Source organism: Dermochelys coriacea, chromosome 2, assembly GCF_009764565.3.
Source record: "Dermochelys coriacea isolate rDerCor1 chromosome 2, rDerCor1.pri.v4, whole genome shotgun sequence".
Classification (NCBI taxonomy): domain Eukaryota; kingdom Metazoa; phylum Chordata; order Testudines; family Dermochelyidae; genus Dermochelys; species Dermochelys coriacea.
In genome coordinates this window covers 225,380,269-225,396,623 of record NC_050069.1, presented here as the reverse complement: position 1 = coordinate 225,396,623, position 16,355 = coordinate 225,380,269, and the positions used below count along the sequence as shown (strand labels likewise).

General features: G+C 40.8%; 1 protein-coding gene across 4 annotated transcripts in view; it reads right to left on the bottom strand.

The window, feature by feature from the left end:
* PEX1 (peroxisomal biogenesis factor 1) overlaps window positions 1–16,355 on the bottom strand; it is a 51,107-nt gene that overhangs the window by 24,341 nt on the left and 10,411 nt on the right. For 2 of the 4 annotated variants that reach the window (XM_038392394.2, XM_038392392.2), the window contains exons 6-12: window positions 15,415–15,534; window positions 12,829–12,952; window positions 12,427–12,536; window positions 10,886–10,989; window positions 8,992–9,124; window positions 8,224–8,320; window positions 550–720 (exon numbers count right to left, since the gene is read on the bottom strand). In XM_038392394.2, coding sequence (XP_038248322.1) covers window positions 550–720; window positions 8,224–8,320; window positions 8,992–9,124; window positions 10,886–10,989; window positions 12,427–12,536; window positions 12,829–12,952; window positions 15,415–15,534 — 859 coding nt within the window. Of the gene's footprint in view, window positions 1–549; window positions 721–8,223; window positions 8,321–8,991; window positions 9,125–10,885; window positions 10,990–12,426; window positions 12,558–12,828; window positions 12,953–15,414; window positions 15,535–16,355 lie in introns of all 4 variants that reach the window. The other 2 variants (XM_043509310.1, XM_038392391.2) reach the window with 1 other exon arrangement.

Here is a 16,355-nt window from a genome sequence, read left to right as displayed (position 1 = left end):
ATTGAAGATCTGTTATAGCTTAAATCCTACAACAAGGGCAGAATTCAACACAGTTAAAATAATAAAATACATTGATATTGATTATTTCATATTATGTTATTTCAGTCTCCTGTACTGAAAACATTTACGTGGAGAGATTTTAATGTTGGCTGCACTTTAGAGAAAAAGATTGTATGGAGGATGCATTGTCCAGGTTTTCACTTAAAGGCTATGGTTTGTAAAAATTAAAAAAAAAAAAACCCAAAAAACGATGACCCGCACACAATGAAGTGTTTAGATAAGAAGTAGATAAAAAAGGTACATATTCAGTTAAAAGAAATGCTACTTATGCATAATAATCTGTATTAATAATGGTTCAAAATTCATCTGGAACTTGTAAACCGTGGCAGTTTACAACATAGAATGATCCAGAAGCAGGGATGATGAAAACAGAACTGTCCAGACAACTGTCATTCAGGTATAAGACATTCTAAATTACAATACATTTTTATCAAGACACATAAGAAGCAACAGGAAAAAAATACCCAGAAGCCGTTAGCATAGCATTACCATGTGCAAGTCTATAGCTCTGAACTGCTTCAGGGCTGTTCTCATGCTCTGGTGTAGAAGGAACTCCAACAATGTGATCAAGATCATCCATCAGAAGAATGGATGGCTGTCTCCATGCTGCCTCTAGAAAAACTTCCTCCACTTTTTTTCTTATGTTTTCTAATCTTTTTCCTAAAACAAAAATACATTCTTAGCAACAAAACACAGCATGAAAAAGATTAAAACTTTGAGTTTGATTTATTTCTTTGTGCTGGAAATGCAAAGAGCCTTAAAATGACTCTAAATGAGCAGCTAAAGATTCTCCTTTATGGGAGGAACCTTCAGCTGGCTATGCCAGTTCTTTACGAATGCTCGCCTCCTCCCCTGGAATAGAGATCTTGCCGGGGCAGAAGTGGGAATGGCCAGACACAGCCATCCAACACAACAGGATCTTTAGTTTATACAAAACATCGGAGTAAACTAGAACAGTTTCAGAACTATATAAAGTCCAGGATTACAAGGAAAGGATAGTCAGTGGAAAAGTGGCAAAAAGCCATATTTGCCCTCCTACCCCTTATGTTGCACCAAAGTCCTTCTGAACTCACAGTAGAACCTGAATGTTGGTCAACAAAGACAACTAGCACAATTTGGTACATACAACAATTAGAAATTGTCAATACTACTGTAGTTCAGCAAGCACTGAAAATTTAATAATACCTTCAGAAGAATAGCAGGTTTTATAGTTCACCATTCCTGGTTTCAAAAATGCACAATGAAACTATATATAAAGAATATTTATTTTAAATGTTTGCTTTTTTAAAAAAGTTATTTTTCATCAGATGGACAAAGTCATTTACATTAGATCTATAAAATTCGTAAAAATATTAAAATTTCTAGGCCAAACTTGAAATTAAAAACTAAAGGCTATGCTATACAATGTGAAATTTGTACATTCCTTAACATACAAAAAATAATTAGTTCTCACTAATTTGATATACTTTCACCTGTTCCATGAGAAAGAGTATAGATATAATTATATTCAACTACTTTTGTTCTAGCCAGCACAGACAAAAACTATACAGTCCAACTTTCTTTCTTTCTTAGTAATGGGGACTAACCATTGAGGTTGTGGTTGAATTCTGGGAAGGAAACGTTGCTTACCCTGTACAGTAGCTGGAGTGATTCAAGATGTGTCTCTCTATGGGTGCTCCATTTGAGCTGCGCATGTGCCTTCATTTGGAAATTTTTGGCAGCAGTTTCCATTCAGTTCATTTATGTGCCATAGTTAGACTTGTGCCCCATACCAAGGGTATATGCAGGTGCAACAGATGAACCACCTTCAGTTCCTTCTCCATTGCAAAGTCCCATAGAGGTAAAAGACTATGTAGCAGAGGGGATGGAGGGTGAATAGTGGAGCGTCCATAGGGATACACATCTTAAAGAACTCCAGCTACTGTCCAGGGTAAGTAATCTCTCCTTCTTCAAGTAGCATCCCTATGGCTGCTCCACTCAAGGGATAGCTCAATAGTTTGAGCACTGGCCTGCTAAACCCAGGGTTGAGAGTTCAATCCTTGAGGGGGCCATTTAGGGATCTGGGGCAAAAACTGGGGATTGGTCCTGCTTTGAGTAGGGGGTTGGACTAGATGACCTCCTGAGGTCCTTTCCTACCCTATGATTCTATGACTCCTGAGCAGTGCCCCCTGAAGGAGATGGGAGTTTCAGAACTCAATCCGGAACTGTTTCTAGAACTGCAGAACCAAAGGCAGCATCTACCTGAGAAGCATTCACTAGGGTATAACGTCTGGAGGTGTGGATCAAAGTTCATGTAGCAGCTCTTCAGATTTCTGTTATAGGGTAATCTTTTAGCAGGACAAACAATATGGACTGAGATCTGATAAAATGGACTATGATCATGAGTAAGGCTGCGAATTTGTCACGGAGGTCATGGATTCCATGACTTTCCCTGACCTCCGTAGCGACTGGTGCACCTGGATCAGGGGCAGCTGAGGCAACCCCTGCGCCAGGTGCAATGGCCGCTGCTGCAGTTTTGGCCCCGTGGTTCCAATCTCGGGAACCGCAGCCAATGGAAGCTGCGGGGGTGGTACCTGCAGGCAGAGGCAGTGCGCAGAGCTGCCTGACCACACCTCTGCCTAGCAGCTGAGTGAGGGGTATGTCGCCACTTCCGGGGAGCCCCCCAGGTAAGCGCCACCCAGAATCCACCTCACCTCATCCTGTGCCCCAATCCCCTCCCCCTTCCACACCCAAACTCTGCTGCTGCTGCTGGGGGGAGGGGAGGTGCAGAGCCAGCAGGGAGCCTACCAGCCCTGCCAACCCCTCCTCCCAGCACCAGCAGGGGGTCGTGGGCCATGGGCTGCCGCCCGCACCCCCCAGCACTAGCGGGGGTCTCGGGCCACTGCCTGCCCCCTCCCAGCACCAGCAGGGGTCCAGGGCCGCACGCCGCTGCCCGCACCCCCACCCCCAGCACCAACAGGGGTCCCAGGCCGCATGCTGCCACCTGCCCCCGCCAGCACCTGGGCCGCCCTCCCCCAGAACCTGTGGAGGCTCCAGACAGCCTCCCCCACCCCCCCAAGTTTTAGTCACAGGTATTTTTAGTAAAAGTCATGGACAGGTCACGGGCTGTGAATTTTTTTTTTTAACTGCCCGTGACTTGTCCATGACTTTTACTAAAAATACCTGTGACTAAAACATAGCCTTAATCTTGAATAGGCATGGCATGTTAGTGACTTCTTAGCATGAGAAAATACAAGTGGAAACCCAGTTAGAAAGTCTCTTGGTAGACACTGGTGTACCTTAAGCACTGTCTGCAAGAGATACAAATAGCCTCAGAAGTTCAAAAAGGTTTAGTCCTGACCAAATAGCATGCCATTACCTTCCTAATATCCCAAAGCATGGAGGGCAGCATCTTCCCTAGTTTGATAGGGTTTAGGATAAAATATGGGGAGTTGAATAGTCCGATTTATATGAAAGTCTGAACTGACTTTAGGTAGGAACTGTAGATGTAGCCAAAGGGACCATCATCTTTGAAGAAAACAGTACAGGAGGGTCAGCCACCAAAGCCCTTAGCTCACAAAGGCATTTTCCTAGAAAGGTGTAAAAGCATACAGGTAGCTGTTGGTTTAAAGGGAGGTTTTGTCAAATTGAGAACTAGGTTCAAACATCCAGGTTGGGGGGGCTCCCTGACATGTGGGAAAAGGTTTGATAACTATTTGATAAATCCAGAAGTTCCGAGGTGAGAAAACACACAGGACTTTTCTACAGGCGAATGAAACATTGTGGTGGCTGCCAGATGGACTTCAGTGGAGCTCAATGAGAGACCTCCCTTTCTTCGGTGTATTCTAAAGTATTCTAAAACTTCCAAGATGGGAGACAGGTGTTGGTGAGGGCACCAACAGTAAAGTCTTTTTCATTTCTGAAGGTAAGTTTTCCTGGTGGATTCCTTTCTACTGTTGAGCAGGACCTCTTGCACTTCCCCAGAACAGAAGAGCTCTACCTCTGACAACCCATCCAAGTAGCAGGCTTTGAGTCAGAGTTTTGAGACAGGGGTGAAGAATGTTCCCCAGGTCCCACAATAGAAGGCTGGGCATCAATGGTAGATTGATAGCCATCTGAGAGGAGCGGTGAAGGAGATAAGGAACCATACTTATCTTGTCCAGGTTGGTGAAATCAAAATGCCTGTGGCTCTGTCCTGTCTGATTCTGTTCAGGTCTCTGAGAATTAGCAGCATTGGAAGAAAGACATACAGAAGATTCTTCGACCATGAGAGGAGAAAAAGTCATCCTGCACAGAATGATGACCCAGACCTCCCCTTGAGCAGAAGGTCATGAATCTTCAGCTGGCAACAATGGCAAAGAGATCTATCGCTGGAAAATCCCAGGTCAGAGAAATATCTGTCTGAGTATGGATTTGTCGAGTTCCCACTTGTGATCCCACGTGAAATATCTACTAAGGTCATTGGGTATAGAATGTTGATGTGAACGGTGGACTCCTGTGTGGTCCACCTTCTCTGTATTGTGTGATCCTGTAGGTGAACTCCCTACATGAAGAGGAACATGTCCAAAACAATTGTAACGGCAAGAAGACAATGTTTGAAAGGAACCCCTAAACACACCTTGTCTGGATTCTTCCACCAGTTAAGGGAGACTGACCCACTTTGAGGGGCAGAGCTAAACTTGTTCACACAATCCCTGTTGGGGATATCGACTGACCTGAGCCAGGATTGGAAGCAGTGCAGATGCAAGCAGGCATATAAGATGACGAAGGTGAACACTGCCATGATCTGAGGCACTGACTTGAGGACTTAGTTGAACTCATGCAATTAGTTGGGTCAGTGTGAGAAATTTGTCCCTTGGTAGACAGGCTCTAGATGCTGTAGCATCAGAGTGACTCCAATAACCTCTATCTGCTGTACTGGTAGGAAGAAGGACTTTGTGCTGCTGAGCTGAAGAGCAAGCCTTGAAATAGAGAGATGGCATTAAAACTCAGATTTGAACTTTTTCCTGTTCTGTTGGAAATAAACTTCTCCCATGAACGGTAGAAATGGAAGAAACAACCCCCAAAAGGTGGGAGAATAGACTGGGCAGGATGGTGTGGCATCTAGTCCAGATTGTGGGAATGTTCATGGTCCTCAACCAATGCATCAGAAAGAATGTTTCACAGATGACGTTTATTGTGTCAACAGGGCAGTAGTCGTGTAGGGTTTTCCTTTCTGCTGTCTGGGTCCCTTCTCAGGTGGCTCAGCTACTCAAGTGGTAGGTGGAAAACTGGGATAGGTGGTACCCTTGATCTGGCTGGGACCTACTGAACCTCCTATTGTTTGTAGGTGCACATATCCAACACGTCAAGTGTTGCTCTAGAATACTTCAAGAAATGTAGACTCGACTCATCCGTGGTCTCGCTGAATACTTTGAGGCCATTAAAAGGAAGGTCCTTTACAGTGTCTTGTAAACCTGAGGATTGCAGCCACCATGGCTGTGGAATGAGCTGCCATGTCCGTTGCATCAATAGAAGCCTGTAAAATCATCCTGGCCAAGCGATACCGCTCATTAATGATAGCCTGAAATTGCTATCATTTTGAATCAGTTTGAATAAATAGACGTGAAAGCTCTGAGCTGATATTTGAGAGCCTGAAGAGCTCTCATCTACATATTGTGATGGCAGAGCAGATGACAAGTGGAGTGATGATCTGCTTGTCTGGCCATGTGGGTACTGCGGAATCATAAGGTCCTGGTGAAAGGTGGGGTATTAAAGATAATGCAGGCTGTGGTACTTGGAGTCTAAAGGAGCTCACTAGAGGAGTCTCAGGCTCATCTGATAAAAATTAAATCCCTGGAGAATCTGAACTGTGTTTCTGGGATGATGCTCTCTAAAAGACTTCATATAGATTTCACAGAGTTTGTGTGATTATATTTTGGGAGTATCACCTGATTATTTGCGTTTCTAAACTGCAGGGTGGCAGACGAATAACTCTTGTGAACAAATGCATCTAAATGCTTTTGGTCCTTGTTATCTAGAGTAGCCATTGAATGGTGTGCCTGTTCTGTTCATTGATTGCATCTGCAATTAGGGAGTTGGGGTGGGGTGAGAAAATACAAATTCTGAGCCCCTAGCCAGGACATGGTATTTTTTAATTCACCCTCTTAGCTGTTGGGATGGCAGTGGCAAGAGTTTGTCCAATTGTTTTGGCAATTCCAACAACACCTCATGCACAGGCAGGGCCACCTGTGATAAAGATGGGGTATGTAGAATGTCCCATAATTTCAGCTTGGTTTCTTGGACTTCTTCTATTGGAATTCAGAGTACATCTGTCACTCCCTTCATCCAGTCCTGGAACTGTTTTAAGTCATCCGTGTTAGATGGAGGAGGCATAACTGCTTCACATGGAGAGAATGATAAAATATTTGTCTGAGGAGTAGCCTCCTCCTCATCCCTCCTTTCTTGTTCCTCAAATGTTTCCTCAGGCAGAAGGAATTACTAAGGAGGGATGGATGGGAGCAGGGAACATTGTCTCTGATGTTCTGCATGAGTGTTAGGTGCCTTAGAAAACTGCTGGTGATATAATGTCAAAAGTTCCAGGATGATCACTTAAGTGATCCATAAAGAAATGGGGGAGTTATCCAGGACAGGTCAGACCAGGGAGGGTGTTGAATCAGCTGACATCATGAAGGCAGTGAAATGTCCCGATACTGAACATCTTCAGGAGAATCAGTTTGAATAAATAGACGTGAAAGCTCTGAGCTGATATTTGAGAGTCTGAAGAGCTCTCGTCTACATATTGTGATGGCAGAGCAGATGACAGTGGAGTGATGATCTGCCTGTCTGGCCACGTGGGTACTGCGGAATCATAAGGTACTGGTGAAAGGTGGGGTATTAAAGATAATGCAGGCTGTGGTACTTGGAGTCTAAAGGAGCTCACCAGAGGAGTCTCAGGCTCATCTGATAAAAATTAAATCCCTGGAGAATCTGAACTCTTGCGGTACTGGGTGGGCTGGGCTAGAGACTTGGTGAGCTCCAGATGTAGAAGACTGAGGCACCTATGTTGGCTGAACCGTTGGTCAAGATACTGATGCACAGTTGGTGTGGGTGGTTTCAGCTTCTTAGGTGACAGATCTTTATCTCTAGTACTGTGCTCATGCTTCAACAGTACATTGGGCACTGGGACAAGACTAAGACAAGCTGAGACTTAAACAAGCTCAAGCTTGATCAACCTCAGTACCAGGACTGCTTGAAGCCTCCACAGAAACCTTTGAAAGGCACAAGGTTGGTGGTATAATAGGTATTTTAGAGGAGCATTCTCTCTGAGAAGATTTCACAGATCTCCTAAACAGAGTCTTCTCTGCATCTGTAACAGATCTCTCTCTCTCTCTCAAAGCTCTGGAGGGTGAGAGAGCTGCAGATGATAAGAGAGGGTTACGGTCATTTGGAGCACGCTGGAAAGCGTGGGTCTCCAGGCCAGGGTCTGAAGCCAGGCAGAGGGAGAACTCCACCATTAGAAAATAGAGTTTTATTTTCCTTTACCTCCTAGAGCGGCTTTTGAAAGTCATGTACCTCTTGCACTTAGTGGGCATGTGTGTATGCCAAAAGCAGTGCATACAGCGTAAAGGACTCGCAGCAAGTGAGACAACATTTGAAGCATGGAGACTCCAGCATACCCCAAAGACAAAATAGGCTTCATTAAACTACAAAAGAATAAAAATGAACTAGAAACTAGTTAACAGGCAGAACTGTAAATGAACGCTACTGGATGCACTGTCTCAGGCGAGTGGTCAAGAGGGAACACAGGGCAGTTCATCTCTTGCAGCCTATATGCCTTTGGCTGAATGGACACTACTGATAAAAATCTCGGATTGAAGGTGGATGCACACATCAAGTGGAGCATCCACAGGGACACTACTTGAAGAAGCACAAAAAATTAGAAAAGTGTACATTTTGAATAAGCTTAAATGATGTAACTAGCACAATGCAATGAATTTATAAAGGTGCTTACTGGCAGGTACCAAAATGCATTATAAAAACAATACAAAACATTTTAAAGAAAAGCCATGCAGCCCAAATAAATAGCTACATCAAAGTTTTATAATACTGTAGATAATTTGAACACAATAAAATGATAAGTCCTGAATGCTTCCCAGTCATTATAACAAATGTTTGAGTGAAAAAATATGATCATAGTCATACCTCTTAAAGCCTTACAGTCAATTACTTCCACATGAGCATCCAATCTATCAAAGGCTTCTTTGCAGATGGCCTTCGCTAATGTTGACTTTCCACTTCCCTACAAAATAAATTTTGGGTAGTCTTCTAAAACAACATCCAGAGTAACAGAAACTACTTCTTTCTCTTTTTCTGTGGATTATTCCTCATGAAACACAGATGCTAAATAGATGGCTGGTTGCCTACAGGGTGATTTACATTCCTTGTAAGTAGTAGTACCTAGTATGGGCCCAGTTCTGAAATCACTGGTAAAATTCTCTCAGATTTCAATGGGTTCAGGATTTGCCATTAAACAACATAGAAAATATAACAGGAGAATCACTGAGAGTCAAATGTGTAAAGTGATTTCATGCTAGTGTTTAAGAAAAAAAAATTATGATTTTTTTCTGAATTGAAATAATTTGAAAATAAATGTTAAATAATGTTGAGGCATAAATGTCTACACATATTTGAAGGGTAAAAACACAGTGTGGAATAATCTTCCAAGGTAAATGATGGAAGTTTCAGTGTTAGGGGCATTTAAAACTTAGAAGGTACAAAACACTAAAGTATAACGAGGAAATGATGCTGCAATGACAGGGGAGGTGGATTAATTAATCAACAGCTCTTTTTCAACTCTATTCTCCGATTCCTTGTAGCAGAAAAGAAACAGTTTTACAATGCCTGTTTGGAGTATTAAAATTAAGTTAGTGCAAAAAAACTATTTTGGCATACAGGAAAAGAGAAAGGCACCTTTGCTCCTGTGAGCAGCACAGCTCCACTGCGCAGTCCCACAGCTATGGTAACTAGCTTTTGAGATAAAGGGCGTCCCAAGAGGCTGTGGGTTATATGCTCAAAGGAGGATGTTCCTAGTTTACCCACTCCTCTGCAAAGTAAGGCAAAACAAATAAAACATTAGACAAGCTACGGCAGTCTCAGTACACTCAATCTAGTTAATTATAACTACCTGCATTTAGAACAGCATGCTTTCCATACATACTGAAAAATCCCAAGTGCTTCAGATGTTCAAGAAAATCTATGACCCCCTTCAATTAGATGCCATGGAACTTCTACACTACACAACTGGCATAAAGGGGCATAGCTAGCCTTTGCAAGATATCCCCATCACATGTGGTTTTCCAACTAGTCAAGAACCACTGTAAAAGCTCTTCACCAGCCGCCTTCCCTATGCTGGCATAGAGGATGTGTCCAGGCATAGGAGATGTGCCCAAGGATGTGGTCAGGAGAGGGTATAGCCAGAGCACACTACACTTTGGCTATTATACATTGGTGTAATAGCTTATAGAAAGCTGTTACAAGCTGGTGTAACTCAGAGCAGCCTGGGGACAATGAAGGTCCTTGACCTGGGACAGAATTAGGGAAATACAAAATTGGCTTAAAGCTACATTTATTCACCTCCTTTCCTAAACAGTTAACCACTTTCAACCTGACAGCACGCCTTTAAGATCCACAAACAAGCTAGCAGTTTTAGATTTCAACTTAAAGAAAATACATACTAAAAACAAAAAAGAAACATCTAGCAGTATAGTACCCCTTAACACTAGTAAGGCCCTGGTTTGGTACAGATTGAGGGAAGAGTGTCACCTAGTGAGTTATTAACACCACTTCTGGAAGTACATAGCATGGCAAGGCATCTCCTTCCAGAGACTTTTAATTTTTCACTCTGGTTTATTTTTCAGTATTGGGTAGTCCCAAGTAGTTCTCGTAAGACAAACAAAATCCCAAATTCATGACACAAAAAGAAATACCTTGAAGAAGCACAAAAAATTAGAAAAGTGTACATTTTGAATAAGCTTAAATGATGTAACTAGCACAATGCAATGAATTTATAAAGGTGCTTACTGGCAGGTACCAAAATGCATTATAAAAACAATACAAAACATTTTAAAGAAAAGCCATGCAGCCCAAATAAATAGCTACATCAAAGTTTTATAATACTGTAGTATTGCCCCCTCTTGTGCGTTGTCTTATTACGCTGGCTTCTGGATGCCAGTCCTACAAACAGCAGCTAATTAGGTCGTTTCCCTTATAGGGAGGCGAATAGCCTTCCCTCCAGAAGAAGCCTTTTCTCCCTGCTGCAGTTTGTTTCTCATCCCTTCTTCCTCTCTCACCGGAAGTGGGATTTCTAAAAGGTCACCAGCAGCCCTTAATTGGACTCAGGTGTGTCTACTTAGTCTGTAGTAACCTCTTTTCAGTTCATAAGGAAAAGGGCCTTCACCTTTCTAGGGCCGATATACCTGCTTTCCACTACTCTCCTATAATTGTCAGGTCTGACTTTGTTAAAGTAGGTTGTCCTTCAAGGCATCTCATCCAAGGATCTGACCCTGCAAACACTTTAGAATGTACATCACTCCACTTGTGTAAGTAGTCCCATTGACTACAATAAGGCTACTCACAAGAGCAAAATAAAGGTATAAATAAGTAAGTGATTACATGATCAGGTCCCAAGTATTGTGTCAGCTTGACCCAGTCCAAAGAGATGTCTAGTTACATCTTTCACAGAATTTTTAACAGCTAGCTAGTTTAGTTTTCCAGAAGCTGTGCATTTTCTAATATATCTGGCTTTCTTTTTTTAATTCTTATCCTCTTTTTTCTTCCCATATTTGACATTGTCAAAATATCTCACCCTAAACTGTTTAGTTTGTGGAAAGGAAGGATCTGGTCAGTATCATGTATAGTAGACTGTGTGTTGGCATCATCAGCTTTTGCAGGCATAGGATGTATAAGAATCTATAAAGAAAAAGAAAAAGTCAATATTTTAAAAATCAAATACACATTTACAAAAGAAAAGTACAAAACTGATTTGCATCTTTTTGTAATTTGTTTGAAGAAAACATTGACTAAATATTTTGATGAAACCATACTTGCATGAAAGACTCACATATTGATAAAATGGTGTAGATGAAAGCTTCATTCAAACTAGCTAAAGAGGGTAATTATCTCCCAATTATCAATCCAATTCTTCATGTAATATATAAGGCCCATTTGGATACTAGTGCTAACATGTCTCCAACGTGACTAATCTTGGACATAGTCTTCTGATAATGATGTGGTTCTGTGGCAGCAGTAATATGGATAAACTTCTATTTTACTTTTAGTGAACAACTTTGCAGAGCAACAGGACAGTTTTCTTCACTGCTTCTGTCATGCAACTGCATCAATATAAAAAAATTAGTTCATTACCAGCAACAATAGTGGGGTATGCTAACACTGGAGACTCAGATCTCAACTCAACAAGCAGTTTAGGAAAGGGAATGCTTCCCCTAAAAGAAGATGCTGGGGGGGAGGGGTTTACGGGGAAAGGGAGAGACGCAGGACACAGAAGCAGTTTGAGAGCAAGAGCACGGCATGAACTGGGACAGGTGTGGACAGAAAGCAGCGCTCACGTTTGATGGAATAAGCCATTAACACCTCCCCACTTCACATGTTCCAGATAGTACAGTGGCTTGGGTATCAAAGGGGGGGGGGGGAGTGAAATAGGTATTTAAGGCAATTAAATATGAAGAGTGGAATTTTCAAAATTGCTCAGTGTTGGCCTAATTCTGCTCCCATTGAATTTAGTTGGAGTTTGACCATTGACTACAGAATTCAGGGACATTGCTACAGAATTTAGGTCTAAAATACTATGGACTACGTGGAGTCTTAGCAAAGCCTCATGCTATAAGGCAGGGATCGGCAACGTTTGGCACGTGGCCCGCCAGGGAAAGCCCCCTGGTGGGCCGGGCTGGTTTGTTTACCTGCCGCGTCCGCAGGTTCCGCCGATCACAGCTCCCACTGGCTGCGGTTCGCCGTTCCAGGCCAATGTGGGCTGCAGAAAGAGGCGCAGGACGAGGGATGGGCTGGCTGCGGCTTCCCACAGCCCCCATTGGCCTGAAGCAGCAATCCGCGGCCAGTGGGAGCCACGATTGGCCAAACCTGAGGACATGGCAGGTAAACAAACAAGCCTGGCCCGCCAGGGGGCTTACCCTGGTGGGCCACTTGCCGAACATGCCGATCCCTGCTATAAGATAACACATGAGATGTGCATATATGGTGATGAACACAGACCCTACAACGTTAAATTACTCAATAATTGAAACAGACACAGATGATATATGGTTAATTATATTTTTCACCAAATGTAACAGAATTTAAGTTACTTGATACCTGATACTATGTGATATTTACTTGTATATTTGTCTTCTGCAGCAAACTGGGACCCAACATAAAAATATTCTCCGATTTATTTTCTTCAGTGTGAGAAGGATGTACCACACTAAGGACAAACTCTTCCATTCCTGTGGAAACACACTGAACAACTATCAAGATTTCAAATTAACTCTATTTTTCTTCAGCACAAGATGAACCCAGTAATATTTTATTTTTAAATAAATGTAATCTAAAATGAATGAATTAAACTAAGATCACTGTTAAAGATTGACTTACATCCTTCCATTTAAATGGAAGGAAGCATCTGATATGGCCCTCAGTATACAAACACCATTTTTAAAAAGAAATGTTGGCTAAGGAGACTTCCTAATACAGAGAGAATACAGACATAGCAACAGCAGAGGACATAGTTTTTCTTACCGTCTTTAACAACTAGTTGTATATGATGTGTGTCTGTCATTATCCAGGGAAGATCAACAATAGTGGTATCCTCCAACCATAAACTAAAAGCAGATTTTATGTCATCTTCACTTATGTCTTTATGCTAAACAGGAAAATGGGGGGGAAAAAGGGTTACTTTATTAAGGCTGTTCCCTTCCAAATGATAACTCTTCAGTATAGATGGTATTTGTTCCTAATGGTAGCTCACAGCCGGAAAAAGTTCTCATGGCATTGTTCATTCATAACCCTAAGTCCTGTCACATCCCCAGTTTCCAACAACCTATCTATGTTGGGTACACATATGACTCCCGTTACCATAATGTCAGAACACCTTACAATCGCTAACATATTTATCCTCACAAGATACTTGGGAGGGAGGGAAGTTCTATTACCTCATTTCACAGATGGGGAACTGAGGTACAGAGAAATTAAATATCTTGCCCAAGATCACACAGGAAGTCTGTGGCAGAGCAAGGAATCGAAACTGGGCCTCTTGAATGCCATGCTAGCCCCTTAACTACTGGAGCATCCTTCCTCAAGGAGATCAACAAAGATCTCTTTGGGAAGGGAGGAAGCACTGTTCAGAAAGGAAAAAGAGGATCCCTACCATATTATTCACCCAATTTTCTACCTCTCTCTTTGCTTCCTTTGGGAACTAAAATTACTTGAGCTGAAGTAGAAAAGAAAGGAAGAACTCCATATTAAATTTATATAAGATCACATACAATTACTTTATATTTTTTTAGTTTACTGCCTTCAAGATATTTATTTTACACTTAGTAATTAAACCTGAGGTTTTTGTACCTATTTAGTTCAACCATGCACCCTGCAATCAATTATTTACAGAAAAAAGTAGTATTTATTAAACTGATAGATTTCAACCATGGTATATTTTAAAATATAGTAAAAAAAGCAAAACAAAATTCAGTCCATTTGTGGATAAAGAACACCAGATGCATATGAAAACTCTGTGCCTATTATAGATTAGCACTACATGTTTTGTGGAGCAACTAAAGTGCAAAATGACCACACAAGTGTCAGAGCAAAAAAACCCCAAAAAACAAACAAAAAAAAGACATATTTCACATAATGAACCAAACCCGTGAAGACACATTTGCCTTGTTGAAGAGCAGTACTGGGTGGACAGTGAGAGCTGACATTAAATAGTTTTTTGTTGGCATAGATTTGCAATGAGAACAATAGGTGTGGTTCAGTTGAGGGAGGACAGAAGGATTCAAATATTTACTTCACTACTAAATTTCTAGCAGAAGGAAAAAAGCAAAGATAATTCAGAGTAAAACTTAAATCACCAAATTAAAATGTATTAATATGCCTTAACTATCTTATTTAGAAACTCTCCCCAGGTATTGCCTGATAGAGGAGCAAAAGAGCTTCTTCTGAAAGGAGACTTAGGAATGAAGTTCCAGCCTCAGCACTGGGTTTCTTAGCCTTTGTAGGTTTAAAGCTGAACTATACGGATTCACACCAGCTGAGGATCTAGTCCAATATTTCTTTTGTAAATCACTTTTATTTTTTAATGGCAGTCTTATCTATGTGGGAACTTGTCAAGGAGAAAATGTTGCTTGTGTCCTAAGCTGAAGTGGGAACCATACTATTCTTGCTATGTAATGCTTTCTAATGCAGCATTATGTAATTAGGTACAACAATATTCATAATATAATTTTGGGACCTGGCCCTGTAAACCCTTACCAACATATGTGAATAGCTTTTAACTTCTCATGCCTCACAGACATATAGGTTTGCAGGATTTGCCCTTTATACTATATAGCGATATTTTATGAAAACTGTCAGAACACACTTTACAGAGTAAATGTTTTTATTTATAAACACACACACACACACACACACACACACACACACACACACACACCCTACACCAGGTGGCTCAGGGTCCTGCACATGATGAGTAATATTTAATTACATTATGAACATGGAAAATGCCAATGTGTTAAACAGAAGGAAAGAGAAATTATGAAGGAAAAGCAAAGGAGAAGACAGATGTTCTCACATGTGATTTGAAAACATATGGAGACTTGATGAAGTGATCACTGCTACATACTACTTGTCTAGTGGTTAAAGGAGACTAAGAGTCCGAACTTATAGGCTCTATTCCTCAACCATTGTATGACCTTGGGCAAATCACTTTATTTTCATATTCAATACACTGTAGAATGAGTATTGTAATACCTCCCAAACACAAAAGGGTGCTGTGAGATTTAATTACACTTGACATTTATAATCCTTTGATGAAAGGTGATTCAAAAGTATGAAGTAATATTACTGTATAAAGTTTCATTTATATAGATGGTACAAGTGTCTCACTGATTTAGATATTACTTTAAATCATAACATTGTATTTATTGGAGGGGAAATTGCATTGGAATAATCTGTATTTCAAATCACATTAGACTAATATTTAAAGTTCCCAAATTATCACCTGACAAATAAAAAACAAAACAAGACTGGTAAACCTTAACCAGAGCACCATTATCATTGCTTAAACGTATGCAAGATGACTGAATGATACTAAGAACGCCAACTCACTAAATTCCTTTTGGGTTGTAATCTAAGAGATGCTGGAATTTTAGGGACTGATTCCACTGACTTAATTCTGACGGTTGCATGCATTTCTATATGTATTCTCTTTCTCAGGCCATCTGGAATCTGAAATATATACATTTAAAACAAAAAGTAAAGAGAAAAGATGGTCACACAGCAGAAATTGGTTACAATATTCCACAATATCAATATCCATGGAAGTATATCCATCAATAAAAGCATTTCCATTATAGTTGATCATCAGCCTGACTTGACTAGTTGTAATTTGCAACAGAATTTAAGGGGAAACCATTCTATTTCCAGATGTACTCAAATCCTCTTCATACACTCGCCTCCTAATTGCCTCTTTTATTCTTTGTGGAAATAGTTATTAAAACTTGTTGACCAGGGCACTGAAATTCTTAGCTGCATTTTTATTTATTTATTTAGCACTGTGTATGTATTCTGAGATCCAGCTGGAGATTCCTATTAAGGTTTTCAGTGGCTTAACTGTAAATTAATTTTTATTAATATAAAATTTATTTTAAACCAACTTTTTTTTTTTTTAAAGAAAAGGAGTTTCTTTAATTAAAAGTTTTAAAAAATTACTAAAATTATACATCAATTGTACAATGCTATGATATGTAATACTATCACTTCTTAGTTTGTTGAAGGCTGGAGGCCAGAGCCCACCAGAGAGGCATGAATATGCGATGTAACCACATACATTGTTATATGTAATATGTATGTACACATAGATAGTTTCAGATTCTCTGGAATACTATAGCTACAAGCAGACTGTTAAGGCACTCAATATAAATAACTCACAGAAAAATCTTTAAAAAGATGCTGGAGAACTTCCTCATTTTTTCTGTAGAATTGCTGTGGAGACCTAGCCTACGCTGTACATTTCAGAGGGCTACTGCTGGGTTTGACAGGTTTCAGAG